Source organism: Paramisgurnus dabryanus, chromosome 3, assembly GCF_030506205.2.
Source record: "Paramisgurnus dabryanus chromosome 3, PD_genome_1.1, whole genome shotgun sequence".
Lineage (NCBI taxonomy): Eukaryota > Metazoa > Chordata > Actinopteri > Cypriniformes > Cobitidae > Paramisgurnus > Paramisgurnus dabryanus.
In genome coordinates this window covers 52,958,794-52,980,064 of record NC_133339.1, presented here as the reverse complement: position 1 = coordinate 52,980,064, position 21,271 = coordinate 52,958,794, and the positions used below count along the sequence as shown (strand labels likewise).

General features: G+C 39.2%; 1 protein-coding gene across 2 annotated transcripts in view; it reads right to left on the bottom strand.

Moving 5' to 3' along the window:
* Window positions 1-5,309: 5,309 nt before the first annotated feature.
* The window catches only part of gprc5ba (G protein-coupled receptor, class C, group 5, member Ba), a 30,365-nt gene continuing 14,403 nt past the window's right edge, over window positions 5,310-21,271 (bottom strand). For both annotated transcript variants that reach the window (XM_065249979.2, XM_065249981.2), the window contains exon 5: window positions 5,310-7,121. In XM_065249979.2, coding sequence (XP_065106051.2) covers window positions 7,077-7,121 — 45 coding nt within the window. In that variant the 3' untranslated portion in view covers window positions 5,310-7,076. The remainder of the gene's footprint in view (window positions 7,122-21,271) is intronic.

Here is a 21,271-nt window from a genome sequence, read left to right as displayed (position 1 = left end):
CAGAAATGTTTTGTGCAAAGCAGGGAAAGAGAAGAAGAAAGGAGAGATGATGAGTTTAAGGGAGGTAAGACAAACTACCGGTACATCTTCACCCTGTCAGGTCTCAAACATTAGAGGAAAAATCTCAGGAAAACCTCTTGTCAAGTCTATAGAATTGCATTGTTGCTGAGAAAATCAACAGATGTATGTGATATACTGTTCTGTATTTTCAGATATGAAATTAATATTTAGTTAACTAATATTTAACTTTAGGACACTAACTTACATAACAGTTAGCAGTAACTATGACTGAGATTATTTAGTATTAAGTCATAAAATGACTGGTTTCTTAAAAAATATTTTTGTAAAAATAAGTTAATAATCATTGCTATCATTGTATAATGTAGAAAATATTTCTCTGCTGTCATTATTTCCAAACATGTTATGCCATTGCCTCCAAACATGTTAATAATGTTAGGTATGATGAAGATTACACTTGTATATATGTATCTTTCACAATAACTGTTGCACTCTAGAATAGTGGGTTAAGCAAAGGACTTAAAGGTAGGGTAACACATTTTGAAAAATGCTAACGGTAGCCGCCTAGCAATGAAATCCCGATCCCACCCTCAAGTCAAATCGCCATCCAAAGTCACGCCTCTTTCCAAACACATGAGCACGCACAGATCAGACGGTCACGTCTCATGTCTCATTCACCAGTGAGAAAATCCTAAACGTAAACGAACACAAATTTCATAAGCAACACAACGTTTCATCAAAGTAGAATATCTGAATCCATCTCAGTACAAACATATCGGGTACCTACCTTACCAAAATAAACAGTGCAACGACCCTTTCAGACCCTTTGCCTCCTGTAGCTGTTTGCATCTCGCGGTAAAGCAGTAAAGTTACTGATGTTAATTTGGATTTTTGCTCTTGCTGATCCAGGCAGTTTTTGCTGTTGTTGTTATAAAAGATGCATTTAGTTTTGTTGCTCCTGTGTAGGTTGTCAATTCAGCAGAAAAGTTTGCTGTTCTCGCTGTTTACAGACAGAGCGCACGTGAACGCGCCGATGACGTATGGTATCTGCGTGGACTCGCTGCGCGGTGGGCATTCAAATTACGCTTACGTATGAGGGACATAAAAGGAAACGTCCGTTCGGACCGAAATCTATGATTTGTTGAAGATTTTTTGGTCCTACGCCTTTCACAGATGACATAAATTTTTACAAATACATTTAAACAACTTAACACAGTGATTGCTATCAGGATGTGAGGAGACTTTTAACCAGCATAACTAAAAATGTTTCAGGATCAAATCTGTTACCCTACCTTTAATATATAAGTGTTGCACACAGCAGGCTTTCAAAAAAAGTCAGCAAAAAATGGGGCTCTGTGCCCCAGTAGAGCTTTATGTCTAGCAACGCCCCTGATAGGCGTGTCTTTATATTTGTGCTGCCTGCTGCTGTATCATAGAAGTGAGAGCGTTGTTGGAAAGCTAAACATCCCCATACATTCATTTATTTCTCAGTCCACCACAAAATCAAAATTGGCCACCACAAATAGATCTCGTGTTTACTGTATCACATGACCGTTTCTGTACAAACACAGGTGGGGTTGTCAGTTAAAGCATCATGAAACCCCGCTGTTTCAGATCCATTCTAACTTACTATCATTTTGAAAAATGCTACTTAAATGGGCGTGGAAGCTGAGCCGACCCAAACTAAACCAAACTGTTGGGTACTATGCGGCATTAGTTTCAACAAGGTTGTATTTGGACACAAATTGTTAAAGCATTATTAGCTAACATGAACTAACAATGAACAATACTTCTACTGCATTTAATCTTTGTTCATGTAAACTTTTACATTTATAAAATCAAGCGTTGTAACTGTTAACATTAATGCACCATGGATTAACGTGAATAACTGTATTGTCATTAACCCTTTAACTGTCACCCCCCCCTTGAGTTGGGAGGGTGAAAATGTGATATGCACCTTCAAATGACTCTGGCAATCTTTGTTCTAGAAGCAAAATCTTGGTCTTGTTTTAAAGAAGACACTTTAAAGATTTTCACTGAAGAGTTTGAAGTTGAGAATATTAAATTAAAAATCTATGCAATGAAGTATATACCCTCTAATCAAATTTATATACAAATTTAAGTGTTTTACTCCCAAAACACCACAACAATAAAGGCACGAATCTCAATTAGTTCTGAACCAAATTTCAAGTTAAAATAACAAAAAATAAGGTTTCTGTCACACTTTAAGTGGATTTACCAACGAAGGCCACTAGGTGTCAACGGTTCGCTGCATTATCTTGTCACAAATTAATAAATTACTGTCTCTGCATTGTTTTCAATGCCAAAAGGTTTTGAAATATGAAAGCTACATTCCTAGAGCTTTCCAATGGTATATAGTTTGTCAAGATTTTTGAAGATTCATCAATTTATTTGAAGAATATTAGAATTATGAATATGTACGAATTCATATTTATTCCTACCGGGTCAGCGACAATTAACAAAATTACTGTCACTACTAAATTTCTATCATCAAATAGCCTTGAAATATGAAAACTACATTATCAGAGCTAACAATATATAGTTTGTCAAGATTTTTTCATGTTTATAGGGTATTAGTGTTATAAATATAAAATCATTCATATGTATTCCTATGGGGTGAAAAGGAATTGTTTGGTGACAGTCATGTTGAAAATTGTCAATCATCAATTGGCCGTGAAACATGAAATCTACATTCCGTGACCTTTTAAACAATATATCGTTTGTCAAGGTTATTTCAGGTTTATAGGTTATTTACAAGTAAATATGTTTTAACACCGTGGGCCCACCTGTTGGCCTGCAACATTTTAGAAAATAACTCTTACTACATAATTTTTTTTTTTTTTTTTGCTAAATTGTGTTGAAATATAAAAACTACATTCCTAGAGCTTTAAATATGTAATGCCAAACGTCCCACCTTTGGGGTAGTGACAGTAATAGGGTTTTTAACTAACTTGAAGAAACATTGAACAATATAGTTTCTCAACATGTATTAATTCTTGTTATTACACGGCTCTCTGGAATTCTGATTGGTCAGTTGAGACATTTGCAGGTTCGTTCTTTTCAAATAATAACCGCTCCAAAATAATAACGCATAGCCGGACTACTTGCACGAGTAAAATCGCTCCGCGCCAATAAAGATCAATAAAGATTACTGTCTGTTTGGCGCCATCTTGTGACAAACACTCGACAACCACGACAAGACACAGAGAGCTTACTGAGACTGAACTTGACAAAATAGAGCATGACAGCTACGAAGCCAACACACAAAAAAATACAGAATGGGCATTAAATCTTCTCAAAGACTGGCTAAAAGAGAATGAAGTATGAAGCAGAGGATCTTAATAAGGTATTACGATCATTTTATGCATCTGTGCAAAGTTTCGTGGAAGGATAAAAATGTTAATTTAAAACAAATATGCCAATAAAATGTTTCAAATTCATATTCATGTCCAGTTTTTTTTCTTATGTGGCAAGTAGCCGTGTAATAAGCGGGATAATGTAGAGGCAGCCGGTAGTTATTGGGAAATAAGCCCCTTCAGTATGATACAAGACCCTCCGCTTCACGTCAGGTCCTGATCACACTGTCGGGGGTTATTTCCCAATAACTACCGGCTGCCTCTACATTATCCCTTACTTAATGTATTTACTAATTTATTGTAAAGTATACCCAATGAACAAATGTAAAAAGCGTTGTTTAAATCAAACTGAATTAAAGTCAGAAATATTTGACCGCCATTCACCACTTCGAGTCAGATAGCGATTGGTAAGCAGATAAATCAGGCATGTTAGAAAATAATCAGACAATCAGACAATTTTCTAGAATTTCAAGTAATTTACTATAGAAATACAGCATTTTTAACTTTTAATAGCACCACCTCCATAAAATGATGCATGCAGTGTTTGTGAATTAATGATGCAGTAGGTTCAGAGAATAGTACTACACTGGTTAAGTTAAGGTCAAAAACCCAGTACAAAAGTGCAGTTAATCTTAAATACTCAACAATGTTTAGCACAGACCTCTGGGGTCAACTGTCGGCTCCAGAGAAATGATTGAATGATAACGACTATGCTGTTTTAAGATTCACTCAATCATGCTTGGACAAAGAGACAATGTGCAGACTAGACTTCCATATTCCACACACCCACCTAAAGGATTATTAGGAACACCTGTTTAATTTCTCATTAATGCAATTATTTAATCAACCAATCACATGGCAGTTGCTTCAATGCATTTAGGGTTGTGGTCCTGGTAAAGACAATCTCCTGAACTCCAAACTGAATATCAGAATGGGAAAGAAAGGTCATTTAAGCAATTTTGAGCTTGGCATGGTTGTTGGTGCCAGACGGGCCGGTCTGAGTATTTCACAATCTGCTCAGTTACTGGGATTTTCATGCACAACCATTTCTAGGCCAACTGATTGTAGCTGATAGAAGAACAACTTGAACTCAAATAACCACTCGTTACAACCGAGGTATGCAGCAAAGCATTTGTGAAGCCACAACACGCACAACCTTGAGGCAGATGGGCTCCAACAGCAGAAGACCCCACCGGGTACCACTCATCTCCAAAATAGGAAAAAGAGGCTACAACTTGCACGAGCTCCCCAAAATTGGCCAGTTGAAGACTGGAAAAATGTTGCCTGGTCTGATGAGTCTCGATTTCTGTTGAGACATTCAGATGGCAGAGTCAGAATTTGGCATAAACAGAATGAGAACATGGATTCATCATGCCTTGTTACCACTGTGGAGGCTGGTGGTGGTGGTGTAATGGTGTGGGGGATGTTTTCTTGGCACACTTTAGGCCCCTTAGTGCCAATTGGGCATCATTTAAATTCCACGGCCTACCTGAGCATTGTTTCTGACCATGTCCATCCCTTTACGACCACCATGTACTCATCCTCTGATGGCTACTTCCAGCAGGATAATGCACCATGTCACAAAGCTTGAATCATTTAAAATTGGTTTCTTGAACATGACAATGAGTTCACTGTACTAAAATGGCCCCCACAGTCATCAGATCTCAACCCAATAGAGCATCTTTGGGATGTGGTGGAACGGGAGCTTTGTTCCCTGGATGTGCATCCCACAAATCTCCATCAACAGCAAGATGCTATCCTATCAATATGGGCCAACATTTCTAAAGAATGCTTTCAGCACCTTGTTGAATCAATGCCACGTAGAATAAAGGCAGTTCTGAAGGCGAAAGTGGGTCAAACACAGTATTAGTATGGTGTTCCTAATAATCCTTTAGGTGAGTGTATGTATATATTTTTATTTATTTATATATATACTTTCTCAAAGTCAGGTGTACACCAGTCTACTACTTCTGCTTCTTGTACACTAAATCAAAATCAATAGGTCTGGGCCAAAAGCAGTTTAAAAGTAATCCATTGTAACTCACAGAATTAAAGCTATTAATTATGTATCTGCAATAATGTGTCTTTGTATAGCAGCACGCTGCTGTAACATTTCTTACAATACAGCCGTGTGTGTGGTTAATCTTAAAACACATCTTCACTGCTGGATGAATGTATGAGGGTTATACCATAGATGGACCCTTTAACTTTGTCCTTGACACCATGAATTCTAGTGGTGGCCCTGTTCAACGTATATACGCACAAAACACAGTGACTCCAACTTCTCTCCTGACCAGTGGTTAGCAGGTGCTATCAGTGAGGTTTATGACACAAACATATTGTACAATGATTCAGAGTCAATAATACATGACAAAACAGACCAACGTGCAGAAATCAAACTTTGCCTCGGATTTTGGGTTGAAGTAGTAATGAAAAAGTTTGGTGGTGTGAAAACTACCATTAAACTGTTTAATACGGTAAGCAGGACACAAGGTCTCTTTCAGAAAGATACAGTGTTAGGAGCAAACAGCAACCACACACATTTTCACTTTATATTTAAAGCTGCAATTCATAACTTCTCTATCGCCATCTCTGCTTGAAACATAAAATTGCAGATTACTTATGTTTACATGTGCGGAAACTTGACCCCCCGCAGCTCAACGTATAAATCATGAACGTGAAAACACATCATTATTATATTTTATACGTTTTAAACGATGACTGTTTACTTGCTTAAAAACTCGTTTTTTTATTTTTATCCAAAAAAGTTACGGATTGCAGCTTTAAAGAAAACAACTGACTAACAACATCATCACTGTAGAGAAAACTGTCAGAATTATGAAAACAAAATGAAGTAACCAGATCACAACAGTAAAGATCTCTGATAATGCAGTGACAGCAGTTAAATACACTTCATAAAAACCATCCGGACACACAGAGATCAGTTATATACAGGTGCCTGCCGCATTATACCACCATGTATGTTTACAAACATCACTTTCTTTTGAACACAAACAGCTGATCTGAGATGAGCTCATAAAAAACCTAAAGCGGTTTACTACTTAATGGCACAATTGAGGTTAATATTTCTGTTTACCACCAGGGTCCACTTTATTTTATTTTATTTTTTGCTGGCGATAGTGAGTGAATTTAGAAAATTAAATTGCTGGCATATGATTTGAATTATTTCTTAACATTATTTGGTTAATTATTTTAGATGATTAGTTGTTATAAAGCTGTTTTTCTTATATTTGTGCAGGTTATTGTGTCATTCAGTGATGTTAGAAGACACATCTGATAGGTAGTTTGATAGTCAGACTATCAGTCTTTTCTATTCATACCATGTATTATTTAACAGTTCCTTATTAAGTTACCATCATAAAACTTGTGTTTCTTTTAATAAAAAACACTTGAACTGCATCAATATATTAGTTTACTAACTCACAATCAGTTGATTTATTGTCTATATCAGGGATTTGTTCTGCTATAGCAAACTCTTGTCACACACACACACACACGCACGCACACACACACACGCACACACACACACACACACACAGCAGTGCTGGTAGCCAGTGGACATTGTGCCAAACTAAACGTCCTTCACTTTAGGGATTTTTTACTGTAGTTCATGATCGTACGTCGTGTTTCCGTTTCCAATCTTCCTCCAATACTTCTCCTCTACCAGAGTTGTCTTCCTGTGTATGTGGGAGGGGCAGATGGAACCTGTAACAATTAAAAAAATATATTTTACTAAGACATTTAGACTAAAAATAAGTCATTTATGTTTTTTTCAGATCAGCTTTTACAAAAAAAATAAAAATTTTAAGCCCACAGTGAGCAAGTAGAAGGACAAAACTCCAGTCCAGTGTAAATGAATGTGATGGAGTGAGATAAAATGATCAACATACTTCCAGCTCTCACGCCACACCAGGGCTGTGGCCACTATTGAGATCCTTGTGGTGTGTAATAAAAGTCAGGAAAAAATGGCCTAATATGCAGTAAACATTGTACAATCTCTATCTGGTCTGCCTCAGTCAGCAGTCTAAAAGATGAGGTTGCCAATCAAATCAAAGAAGGCGGAGTTATTGTTTACAGACCCATATGCGTGATGTACAGTGTGTGATGGTAAAAGTGAAGTGAAACTGTTTTCCGTTTCAGGGTACCTTCACTTCACCTCTTGTGTGCCACCACTTCTCATGTTGCTGGTGTTTTGCCACACAGTCAAAGGGTGTTTCACTTTTAGCTGCGCTGCTCGGACCCAAGTCACGTATGACACCCACAGGAGAAAGTCGTTACAAAATGCTCCACCTTTACCATTGCTCTTGTGATACTCTGATGTTATACGATAAATGGTCAAGCGCCAGTGTCTGGTTGATAAGCAGGCCTACAGGGATTCTTTACCCACAGAAAGCTTTTTAGTGTCCGTTGTTGACAAGTATTCAAACTCCCTGTGTGTGTGTGTGTGTTTATGATCAGTAGAATACTGATTGATGTTTGCTGTGACTGTTTAAAAGAAGAAGAGCAAAAACCATTTGGCTCCATGCCTGTTAGGGCTTGATATGCAGTAGATATTAAATGGCTTATTTACAGTGTAATTTGCATTTGGATTACACTGTAAACCTTTATTCTGCAGAGTTTTGCAACAATTCAACACAGAAATATAGCAAAAAAGGCCACACTAGCATCAAATAAGTTGTTTGAAATGTAAATAACTTACATAATTAAGTTATTATTTAATCATCATTTAGTAAATAATAATAATTTAATAACCACCCCAGGATCCCAACCCTCTATGCACCCCTGAACACTCCCTCTGGTAAATCTCACTCCAAGCTGAACTCAAAACTTTGCAGCCCTGATACTAACAAGAAGCAGACTAAACACTGTTCCACTTATGAAATTGGAAAAGGGAATTTTTTATTTGACAAGAAAGTGTAGTGATAATTCATCACAGGAAACCACAGTAGTATGTAAGTCTACTATATACTTTGTTATCTAGTTTTTCCATTGCCTTTTCCTCAGCTGTGTTCAATCTGTTACTGTGCACACATTTAAAAAGTGCATCTACTGCGCCAGCACTGGTGTCAGCCTCCGTGTGCAGCCCTCCTCATGTAAAGACCTATGAGTGTAAAGATCAGCAGCTCTACCTGCGTGACTTCACTGATCAAGGAAACTGACAAGCTTGAGTGTTGTTTACTTATCACTTTTAGAGGTCGGTCTGGTTGTATACTTTATCCATTTCCTTTCAGCAGCCGTGAGTGTAGTCCGTTGCTCACAGAGAAAATTAGACAACCATGGGCAAGAGGGAGTAGCACGGGCTGGTCTTGATGACAGAGGGAAAAGATTATCTAAACATGATGTTAGAGTAGAGCATAAGGGGTCAGTGGCCGCATCAGCATCTAAAGACAGAAAGTGAGAAGGAAGAGAAGATGCCACCAGAGAGAGCGAAGGTTACGCCTGAAATAACCTGGAGGTGTCATGGGTGTGTGATGTAGGAAGGTGTATGTTGAAAGTGATGAAGAAGTGGTCAGATAGATGGAGAGGAACAACCTTAAAGGCGGGGTCCATGATCTCTAAAAGCCAATGTTGACATTTGAAATCACCTAAACAAACACGCCCCTACCCCAATAGAATCTGGACCTTATTTTGATAGACCCGCCCCACACATACGCAACCCAGGCAACGATGTTGGTTAGTAGACACCCACCTTACTGCTGATTGGCTACAAGTGTGTTTTGGTACTCGCCCCGACTCCCTTTCCGAAAAGCATTTTTCAGAAATCGTGCAATCTGCCTTTAATGTTGTTACAGAGTGATATAGCCAATTAGTATATGAGGGGATGATAAGTAGGCCAAATGGGCAAGTTTTGGCCAGGATACTTGTTTCGAAAGACATCCTGGAGTAAGTGCCCCCATGGCTTGCGTCTGAGATGTCCGTAGCTTGCGTCTGAGATGTCCGTGGCTTGCGTCTGAGATTCGTCTGAGGCCGGACGACTGCTTTTAGGCACGTGAGGGAAGGGTTGGCCGGTCCCTCCAGGAGGAAGCGATGGCCGGACACAGCTGCATCGCGACCGAACGCTCCACTTTTGGGATCCCGACTAGCCCTTAGCAGCCCCGTTGGTGAGAGAGGTGGGGGTAAGGATTGAAACGGTTGCAGGCAGTTGGAAAATGGAGCTTTCCAAGACCGAGTCAACCCCTCACGGACTTTGGGAAAGAAAGGTACCGGAGGTGTGGGTTGAGACGCCCGAGCAGCTCCCAAGTACCAATCATCCAGGCGTGGCGGTTCGGGAAAAGGGGGTTGAGTCCACTACAGCCCTATCGTATCCGCCGCCCCAGCGAGCATGGCCGCTATCTCCGGATCGAATTGGGCTGCGCTACCCGGCCTGCAGGTGGGAGCGGATTCGAATCGGGATTGGAGACAGACGGGCCCCCCTCCGATGCATCGACAAAAACTGAAGAGTCCAAAGAAGGACCGTTTTAGTAGCTTCTCGAAGTAGATTGGTCTCTCTAAGCGAGTTCCCAATTTGTGAGGCATGACGTGATGTCGTAGTGACCAACTGAAAGGGAACCAGCTAACTTAATGGGTTAGGGTTAGGTAAAGTTATAAAGTTTCAATTTTATTTATCATGTTTGCAATGTCAGTGACATTTTCCCCTCTGAAATGCTTAAGTTGAGGCTCAGGCAATCTACAGTAGTGCAATACAGTAAAAATACAAGAAATAATACTAAAAATACAAATTAAGAGAAGGAAAGAGAAAGAGAGAGATTAATTAAATAATCTATAAATATAAGCAAAAAAAAAAACATAAAACAAATAGTTGTATATTTGTTTTGTATTTTTAAAGTGCATGTTCTTTGTAAAATAATATTCCTCATGAGGTCACTATGTATACATTTAAGGAGAATAGACACTTTACAAAGTATTAAGAGCTCTGACAGCCTGCAGGTAGAAGGTGTTCTTCAATCTGTTGTCCCTAGATTGAATGCTCCTATACAGCCTGCCTGATGGCAATTTGTTGAACAGGTTGTGTGCAGGGTGACTGGGGTCAGCAATGATGTTACAGGCCTTCCTCAGACACCGTGTATGACAGATGTCCTGTAAGGTGAGTAGTTTGGTGCCTTTGAAGAGCCTTGCGATCGCTGATGGAACAGCTTCCATACCAGACAACCAAACATCCTGTCAGGGTACTCTCAAACATTTCTGAGGATTTTGGGGGAGGTCAAACTTCTTTAGACTCTGTAGAAAGTACAGTCACTGATGGGCAGAGTTTACCACTGATGTAACATGCAGGGACCAGGAAAGGTCATCAGAGAGGTGCACACCAAGGAACTTGGTGCTCCTGACAATTTCCACAGCATTTCCATCAATGTTTAATGGGGCGTGGCTGTCCTTCTGCATCTTTCTAAAGTCCACGATCATTTCCTTATGTTTTGTGTTAGCCAGTTATTTTTTATGATGCTGCATTTGCAACATTATAAACTATCTATAAATGGGCTACCTTGCATGGAGAAAAGTCAACAAACATTAACACAGCCAACCTAAACAGAAGCTCTTAAAGCAACACTATGTCGTTTCCATGTAAAAATGACATACAGCTCCCCCATGTGGTTGAAAAGCGCAACAGTGCCTGGTATCAGACACTCTTCTGCAGGCAGGGGGAGGGGCGGGGCTGTGTTTCCTACCCTCCACCGCCACTTTCAGAGTGTGCTTCTAGCAGCTAGAAGGCTGCTCAGGTTGCAGCAACAATACAATTTATCCAGTTAAAAGTTGTTCTATCACTGAAATAATTTTAGAGACATTATTTAAAGGTAAAAAACTACATAGTGTTGCTTTAAATGCTTTCTATAAAGTTCAAATGTTTTAATAAAAAAAAAAGTTTAAAGTATAATTTTTTCTTTTTTTTACACATGGTGGTACTGACTTTAGTACAGAGTACAGGGTACTAGATTTTCGGTACGGTGACATCCCTAAATCAGAGTAAGAGCAATACAACAGCACGCTGCTCTGTATGCTTACGAATCACTTTGCGTAACTTTGCTCTCATATGCCTGTTGCTCTGGATGGCAATGCTTGACGTTGAACAGCAAGTCTTGAGTTTTGCGTCATACGCAAGTTTTGCATCATACGATCAATCTGCCTTTATAGAGACCGCATCAAACTTCTTTAACTCTTTCCCCGCCAATTAAGAGAAAACGCTTCCTACCAATGGACGGGTTTGTCTGGCAATCCTTATTTCCACTATTAACCACCAGGTGGCGCTCTTTCTCAACTTATAAAACCAAAAGTATTCCATTAGGGCAAACAGTTAAAACTCTGTGTATGTTTTAATCATTGCTCTTGAATCTGATCTTTATCAAAAGTCAAAGGCCCGATTAATCGGAGCACCCTTACTAGCTATGTGCAACGGTTAATCAATTACCCATCAAAACCTTCTCTTTTATCAACAAGACAGAACTCAAACTTGATGCTTGACTTATTCATGAAGAACAGTTATTTTAAAGTAATTTGAAATGTATTTGCATAAAATAACTTTTATAAAAAATGTAGTGTATATGGATTAAATGGGGGGCAACTCCAGATGAGGAAGCATGGGCGACCACTGCCGTGATTACCTTGATGGTTGATATGTTATGGGCTGGCTGAGCTGTCCCAGCAAATCAGCACATGCTTTTGCTACAGGTTGAAAACGTCTCAGGGCCAACAGGACCGCCAGCATCTCTAGGCAGTTAATATGCCAATGTAGCCAGAAACCCATCCATTGACCTGACAATGGATCCCTTTTGCAAACTGCACTTCAGGATAAAGTATAGGCTGTAAAACCTGCTGGACTTTTTCCCACAGAGTTTTTCTCCAAGGAGTTTTTTTAACCCCTTGGGAGTCAGCTGACATAAGCTAAACTTAGTCCCTTCTTCTATACATTACACTTTTACTCCACTCGTACGGATGGCATAAAAAAGTCTCCAGCAGTGAATGAATAAGACAGTGGGCAAAAACTCTGCATAGGATCTGAAGAACAAGGGATGACAAAAAAGGAGCCAAATTATTTTTTAAGTGCCACATTAGGATGAACTTAAAGGAATACTCCAGCCAAACATCAAAATTACCCCATGATTACTCTCCCTCAAGCAATCCGAGATACATACAATGTCCATCATCTTTTAGACCAACACAAAGTTATTATAAAAAATGTCCTTCCTCTTTTGACCTTACTCCCTTGAACAACTTCTGACTTTAAAGCCCAATAAAGTGCATCCATCCTTCACAGAAGTAATCCACACAGCGCCAATGGGTTAATAAAGGTCTTCTTAGGGTAATCTAATTGATATTGTAAGACAAATATCCGCATTTAAAACTTAAAACTATAAGACCTAGCTTCTGGCAGAGGCCAATGCGCATTATGCATACCATAAGATCCACTGACTCTCGTGAAAATCCTTCATTGTGAGTTGTTTTAACTATAGATAGGGATCACTCAATAACATAATGGGCCCTATCTTGCACCCAGCGCAATTGACTTTGTCAGTGACACATGTATCATTTGTATTTTGCACCGGTGCACAGCGGGTTTTTCCCTCCACAGACGGACCTCGGCAAACTAGGGAATGAATTTGCGCTCCCTGGGCGGTTCAGCGCAAAAAAGAGGCGTGTTCCGGCGCAAACCATCCCTGATGCTATTTTGCAGTTTCAAAAAACAATTGCGCCACTGACCAGAAAAAAAAAGTTTAAAGTCAGTGGCGCGTTGCGCGTTTTTCATTATGCTATTTTAAGGGCGCATGCTTGACCATAATGTCTAGCGTGCACAATGCGCATACACTTTGCATCTAATCTACACAGATGCAACAGTTATTTTTGCAAATCATAAATTGTTACACTTAAAAATATTAATACACGAGATAAGGGGAATCATAGTGGTGAGCATTGTGGTGATAGTTTTTATTTATTGTGTGGCTGCGTTAAAAAATTCTCATGCAAATAACGATTAAAATATTTTCATAAGTTTGTTGTGTGGCTGTATTACGTTTATTTTATGTAAATAATGATTAAAATGTTTTCATAAGAAACCTTAATGTATATGAACTTGATTTGTAAGAGTACTTTGGTACTTTGGAGTTGGACCTTGCTTGCGTTTCTTGGGTCCGATTTCAAAGCCCCTAAACCTTTTCAGCGGTGAGGGTAGACGCAGCGATGTCCTCTGCTGGCGTCTGTGTAGAGGCAGATCCACCTCCCGTTACACGGCGTGCCCGATTTATGCTGGCGCAACGATGGGGATGCCAGCTGATGAGACAATTGTGGCTATTTCCTCTCACGCCTGTTTAACCTACGCTGATTTGGGCGGGTTTCTCCTATCCCCATACAAAACAACTTCTCTGTCTTTGACTGCTCTTACAAGAACGTGGGTCTCCTCGGCTGTAAACCGCTCCTGGCATACGCCTGGTAAATCCGTCATAATAATAGCAACCCGCCATGGAACTTGCGCCCTATCGTTTAAAGGGAATGTTGGATAGCATTCTGATTGGTTTATTTGACGTTACGCCCAAACCCCACCTATGAATAATGAACCTACTCCTTGAATTGCTTGAGGGGGAGTACATCATGGGGTTATTTTGATATTCATCTGGAATATCCATTTAAAGGGATAGTTCACCAAAAAAATTTAAAAACCCTGTCATTTCTTCGCCTAAACCTGTATGAGTTTCTTTATTCTGTTAAACACAAAAGATGATATTTTGATGGTAAGCACACAGTTAATAGTACCCATATTATTTCCATCGTATTTGTTTTTCCAGCTGTAAAAGTCAACGGGACTGTCAAATCTGCTTACCATCAGCTTACCATCATTTATTATAATATCTTCTTTTGTGTTCAACAAAATAAAAAAACACTCGTACTGGTTTAGCACAACATGAGGGCTAAGAAATGATGACAGAACTTTTATATTGGGCAAATTATCATATTAATTTTTCATATATATGAATAAGTGTGTCAGCCTTCTTTCCCTAGAAAATTAACCACTGTTTACAGGTGCTGGTCATATAATTAGAATATCATCAAAAAAAAAAAAAAAAAAAGAAATAAAGATTTATTCACTAATTTCATTCAAAACATGTATATTATATTCATTCATTGCACACAGACGGATATATTTCAAATGTTTATTTCTTTTAATTTTGATGATTATAACTGACAACTAAGGAAAATTCCAAATTCAGTGTCTCAGAAAAATAGAAATTACTAAAGACCAATTCAAAGAAAGGATTTCTAGAAATCTTGGCTAACTGAAAAGTATAGACATGAAAAGTATGAGCATGTACAGCACTCAATACTTAGTTGGGGCTCCTTTTACCTGAATTACTGCATTAATGCGGCGTGGCATGGAGTTGATCAGTCTGTGGCACTGCTCAGGTGTTATGAGAGCCCAGGTTGCTCTCATAGTGGCCTTCAGCTCTTCTGCATTGTTGGGTCTGGAGTATTGCATCTTCCTCTTCACAATATCCTATAGATTTTCTATGGGGTTAAGGTTAGGTGAGTTTGCTGGCCAATTAAGAACAGGGATACCATGGTCCTTAAACCAGGTACTGGTAGCTTTGGCACTGTGTGCATGTGCCAAGTCCTGTTGGGAAATTAAATCTGCATCTCCATAAAGTTGGTCAGCAGCAGGAAGCATGAAGTGCTCTAAAACTTCCTGGTATACGACTGCGTTGACCCTGGACATCAGAAAACACTGTGGACCAACACTAGCAAATGACATGGCAACAACATCACTGACTGTGGAAACTTTACACTGGACCTCAAGCAACATGGATTGTGTGCCTCTCCTCTCTTCCGCCAGACTCTGGGACCCTGATTTCTAAAGGAGTTCATCAGAGAACATAACTTTGGACCACTCAGCAGCAGTCCAGAAGCGAGACACTTCTGATGCTGTCTGTTGTTCAATAGTGGCTTGACATAAGGTAGGCGACAGCTGAAACCCTTGTTTTGCATACGTCTGTGCGTAGTGGTTCTTGAAGCACTGACTCCAGCTGCAGTCCACTCTTTGTGAATCACCCCCACATTTTTGAACGGGGTTTGTTTGACAATCCTCCCAGGGTGCGATTATTCCTTTTGCTTGTACACTTTTTTCTACCACATCTTTTCCTTCGCTTCGTCTGTGTGCTTTTAATACAGAGCTCTGTGAACAGACAGCCTCTTTTGCAATGACCTTTTGTGTGTTGCCCTCCTTGTGCAAGGTGTCAATGGTCATCTTTGGACAACTATCAAGTCAGCAGTCTTACCCATGTTTGTGTAGCCTACAGAACTAGACTAAGAGACCATTAAAGGGTGCACTCACATCCAAACCAAACCAAACCAAACCATGCCTCAGCGCGATTGTCACCCCTCCCTACTCCCCCAGGTGCACGCACTCACGCTGTACTTTTTATCGATCCGAGTCCAGGCGCGCTTTCGTCATTAAGATGCGATTGTTTTGAAAAAAGCAGGAAGTAAAGCTCTCTCTTAACACTGGAACCCACTGTAATGATAAGTCTGTGTTTTTTATTCAGAGTCGTTTGGTGCGCGATTACAGACAGCCCTCTCACATGTCATCATATTGCTAAGTTGATCTGTCACATGTGCAGCTCGGACATTCACGTAACTCCGCTGCTCGCATTAAAAGGTTTTTACGGAGGCAGATGAAGGTGAGTGGTCGCGCAACTGACGTCTTCACCTTTTGAATGCGCTCACACCACAGCCTTCCGCGCCTGAGCCCAAGTGAACCGCGCTCCGGCCCACCTCTGCAACCCGGCCGCGGATTGCCCGGGCGCGGAACAGACCGATCACACTAGTCAAACAAACCAGGCTTTGGGGTCAAACGCGCCCGAGCGCGGTTTGGTTTGGATAGTGTGAGTGCGCCCAAAGGCCTTTGCAGGTGTTTTGAGTTAACTAGCTGGTTAGAGTGTGGCACCAGGTATCTTAAATTTTGAACCTTTTCACAATATTCTAATTTTCTGAGATACTGAATTTGGGATTTTTCTTAGTTGTCAGTTATAGTTATCAAAATAAAAAGAAATAAACATTTGAAATATATCAGTCTGTGTGTAATGAATGAATATAATATACAAGTTTAACTTTTTGAATGAAATTTGTAAAATAAATCAACTTTTTGAGGATATTCTAATTACATGACCAGCACCTGTATATATGAAGAGTTTGGTTCCAAAACGCAATAAACGCCATTTTTGAAAAAAATGAGTTACTGCCAGAACCAGCATTATATCAGGTCAGTATTAAAAAGTAAATTCTTAATTTTACGCAAAATCCAATATCCGCCGTGTTATTCTGTCATCTTTTCTCCCTTTTTTCCAAAACGCAATAAACGCCACTCCTCCTTTTTTACAGAATGCCATAAATCCACTCCACAGATTTCAGCCCACCATTCACGCAATGTAAACAAACAATGGCGGCGCGCTGAGTACACGGAGTTCTAGTTTTCCTCATCTACTTTGTACTTCATGATCAACAAACAAACAAAAACAAAATAATACTTTAATAGCATTGATAAACCTGTGATGGTTTTCTGTGACGGGAAAGAAACGTAAGTCATCAACATCTAATAATTTACGCAAAGAGGCACTTTGGGAGACGATCGCTTGTTTGCCCGGACCGACAGCATCTAGTTTCTGTCATGATAACACATTGACCCCAGGGGATCTTATGAAAAACTCAACGAAACGAAAATCGTGCAAGACCAAAATTTTTTACAGCTGATCGCTGTGAAAAACGTTAAGCGAAGACGTCAAGTATAACCGCAGCAATGACAGTGTTCTTAATATCACAAAGTAAGTGTTTTGATTAATGACATTGATTAAAAAAAAAACATTAGTGTGTACAACTGTTCAACTAAATGAATATAACATGGCGAAGATGAATGCACATTTATATAGGCGATTGATTGAATAGATTTATAGCATTTTGAATAAAAACTTGTCATGGATTTATTGCATTTTGTGGAAAAAATAATCAGTTTTTATAATAAATCTTTGAAAATCAAGTTATGGATTTGAATTTTTTATGTTTTTATAACCTAAAGATGCTATGTGAAAGTTTGTAACAGAAAATAGTGGTTTTCATCTTGACACTTTCTTGGTATAGAAAACACGTTTTTACCAAAATTTGTCAAAATGGATTTATTGCGTTTTGGAACCAAACTCTTCATATATACTGTATATTGTATAAAAGTGTTGTAACTAGGGCTGAACGATACATCAAATTTTCATCGTCATCCCGATATGAACTCACGTGATGAACACATCGGAACAGACAGCCTTGACGCGATGAATGAAGGGAAAACGGTAAGCGCATGTAATAAACGTTTGACCTGTCACGTTTAGTCCTGAAGACATGCCCTGCGTCCCAAACCGGATACTTATATACTATATAGTAGGCGAAAAGCACTACTTCTTGTTCTCTTTTTCCAGGCTTTTCAAAAACATTTTAACTTTTCAGAATGACACAAGCGCAGCGTGCAGATCATGTGAATGGCCCCTAAAACATGGAAAAAATATAAAATATTTATCGCAACTCACATCGTCATCGCAACATCAAACAATGTCACAGCACATCGCAACTTTTCCTCACATCGTGCAGCCCTAGTTGCAACCCTGTTTTAGTATAGTACAAGTAAAGCAACCAGCAAATTAATTTTAGTTTAGATAAAGTAAAGTAAACATGTTTAATGTTATTACCATTTGAATAACCATTATTTTAATACAAATGTCAAGGTTACCTCTTGAATTCACTAAATTGTAAAATATCATTTAGCACTTTTATTGACAGATGATCCTCAGTCATTCTCTCTTTCAGATGGAGTTGCTAGTTTATTAGCAGATGTATTATTAGCGCTAGTGCTTGATGAAAATGATGATTGTTTAAAAAAGTGTGATAATTTTTTCTGGCTTTTATAGTGATTTTCGCTTTACAACTCCATATTTTAGCACTCTAACTCTGTAAAACTTTGCATGTGTAGCTTCTCATTTTATTACATCAACACAACAAATGATGTGAGAGGCTATAGCATGCAAATTTTAAAGTCGTAATGTGTAAATTGCTATTGTCACCAGTGGTGAAAAGATCACTATTTTTGGTCGCAAATGCAATTATTTTAGGTGCAGACTGGAGCCCTGAGATGAAAGTTTGTAAAGGTGTGGTCTAGTTATTTTTGCGACTGACCTTATTGCATATTCATTTCTAGGAGTTTCCCTTTAAGACGCAACATTTATGGGAGGAGATTATTTAAATGATTCAGGCAACACTCTTTACTAATGTTTGTGTGTGTGATATAACTGGTATTTGCACCATTATTTAACGCTGAAAAAGCATGTCTTAAATTACTTTGCGCTTGAAATGGCTGCAATTGTTGCTGATAGAAGGAGGCATCAGAGATCAGAGAGCATGTGATACAAGGGAGAGGAAGTTTATTTGGAATACAAGAGAAACATATTATTAAAAAAAATTTTGTCAAGCCATGCTAAATTTTATTTGCTAAAGTAAATAAAAGAGGAATCACTAGAAGTCACTCAATACCAGATGTTTCAAATCTACTTGTAAACCTTAATTTTTGGTCCTCCAGTTCTTTTCAGTGTACTATGGCTTGGTTAGCTGGGATTACACATCCTGAATTTTCCACTGTGATGTCCGTGGTGCTTAACTCAAGTGCATCAGACGTTAGTAGATCATCTGCACCTCATCAGCTCTGCTTATTTGCATCCCTGAATTAATTTGCGCTGCTCCTAGTAGATTGTGTTGGTCATTATGAAAATCAGCTGTTGCGCCTGTGTTATTTAATTTGCACCTTTTTAGTAAATAACTCGCAGATATTACCACTCCCATCTGCGTTTTGTTGGAATTGCCCTCTCACGCTAATTTGCCCTGTTTAGTAAATCTGGCCCTAGGTTCCCAAGGGGACCAGCCGCGTTTGAGGCGTCAAATTCACGTCTATCCTGTCTAGCTTGCAGCTTGAACATTTTGAGTTTACTCGCTTCATTCCTGGGTGAAATTCTAGTCATCGAGACATTCACGCGTCATGAGAGGGCCTTCCATAGGCTTCTGCAACTACGCTCACTTCCTGTAATCACGTCACTACTAGAGCAGCAACGCTCAATTCGGAATCGCGTCTACTGCGCCACGCTAACTGCCTCATTCGCACCGCGAGATCTCCAGACGTGCTTCAACACATGTTTACATTGATTTAACATTGAAATCACTCGTGCTTGATGCCTCTACCATGGCTGGTCTGAACGCAGCATTAGTGTCACGTCATCAACACACCATTGAGTGTCTGTCACGTATGGGTATATTCCCCTTATAGTTCACATTCACAGTTAGAATAGAGATCTATGTGTCACGTACGGGTAGATTAGTATTATATTAAATATAGTCTATCTTAATATACAGTATATGATACATAACTGCTTTTCAAGGTGCTGTCTATAAGGCTTTACTCTACACTATTCTTAACTTTCATATAACTAAGATGAGCATTGACTTGACTTCCCCCTGAAATAGTGCCGTAAAAGTTTTTGGATACCCTTCACCTGTTTTTCAGTTGGTTATTATGCTGTGTTTATATATATATATATATAGTCTTTCTTTTCCAGTAGTGTTTGTCAGTTGATGTCTACACATGGCATGTTAAGCTGCTATTTTGGTAGTTTGCTCTTTGGATTTCTCTTCTGTCCTCTCCATTAAGCTCCTGCTATTTCACATCATTATTTCTGCAACTCCACCACGTAACTGAAATTAGTTGGACTGGATCTAACTGGAGAAAAATGTAATTGTGCAAACATATTTATTTAATTGCAAACTTTAATTTTTTAAGTGACCTCAAACATTTGGACAGCTGTGAATTATATATAAATTTGTTAACTACAACAACATCCAACCATATCACATAAGATGCAGAGAAGAACGATGTTCTTAGACATCACCACCCACAGATGTCACTTTTAAATCAAATTATCTGGATTAGCGCCACTTTTTGACGTGCATTCCACAATCAATTTGCTTTCCCTTTCAGCACCATAAGTGCAGGCAGGTTACTTTCAGATGTTTGGCTTTTGTTTCAAATGAAGAAGACACCTTTAATTTTTAGCATGTGGACAATTAGAAATCATTTATTATATATTCTTCCTTTAAAATTCAAACTTCTCAAAGATTGAATTTTAAATGTTTTTTCCTGCTGGAAATGAGGCCCGTGGTTTCCCATTGGCTTTCTTAGGGGCTAATCACACCAAATGCGCTTTAAACGCTTGGAAACGCAAGGCGCGATGCGGCTTTTTATATTGATAAGCAACCACAGAGTCAGCTGTCTTGTCAATCAAATATTGAAGCGTGAGCGCTCTTTTGCTGTTAACTGTCATATTGGCAGAAACTTTAAAAAGATGGCGCTTGCTCTGACCTGGTTTGAGGGTGAGGGGTGCACAAACACACAGGAGAGAGTGAGCGAGTGTAGTCCGGTTCTTCAAAGCAAATGTAAACTTCGCTCACCACAACGTAAGGCCAGCCTCTCCCCTCATTCGATTGGACAATGGAAAGACGAGAATGACGTCTGGCGCTTCTCCGCGCTCCTTCAAAAGCGTGTTGCAAGGCTGGCGGCAAACGCTCCCTGCCCATAGAATATCAATCAAAAAAGTCCCTTGCAACTGCCATAAACGTTTTGGTGTGATCAGCCCCTTAGACATTCAGCGTCTTCATAGTGACACTTACGGCATGTAAAAATGCTTCGTTTTTTGATGCCTTTGTATGTTTTCACTTTTTTGTTATTCTGTGTTGTTCATTCTATCATATTCGGACATGTGGTCTTCGTAATGCGTTTGAACAATCTTAGGAAAAATCATTTT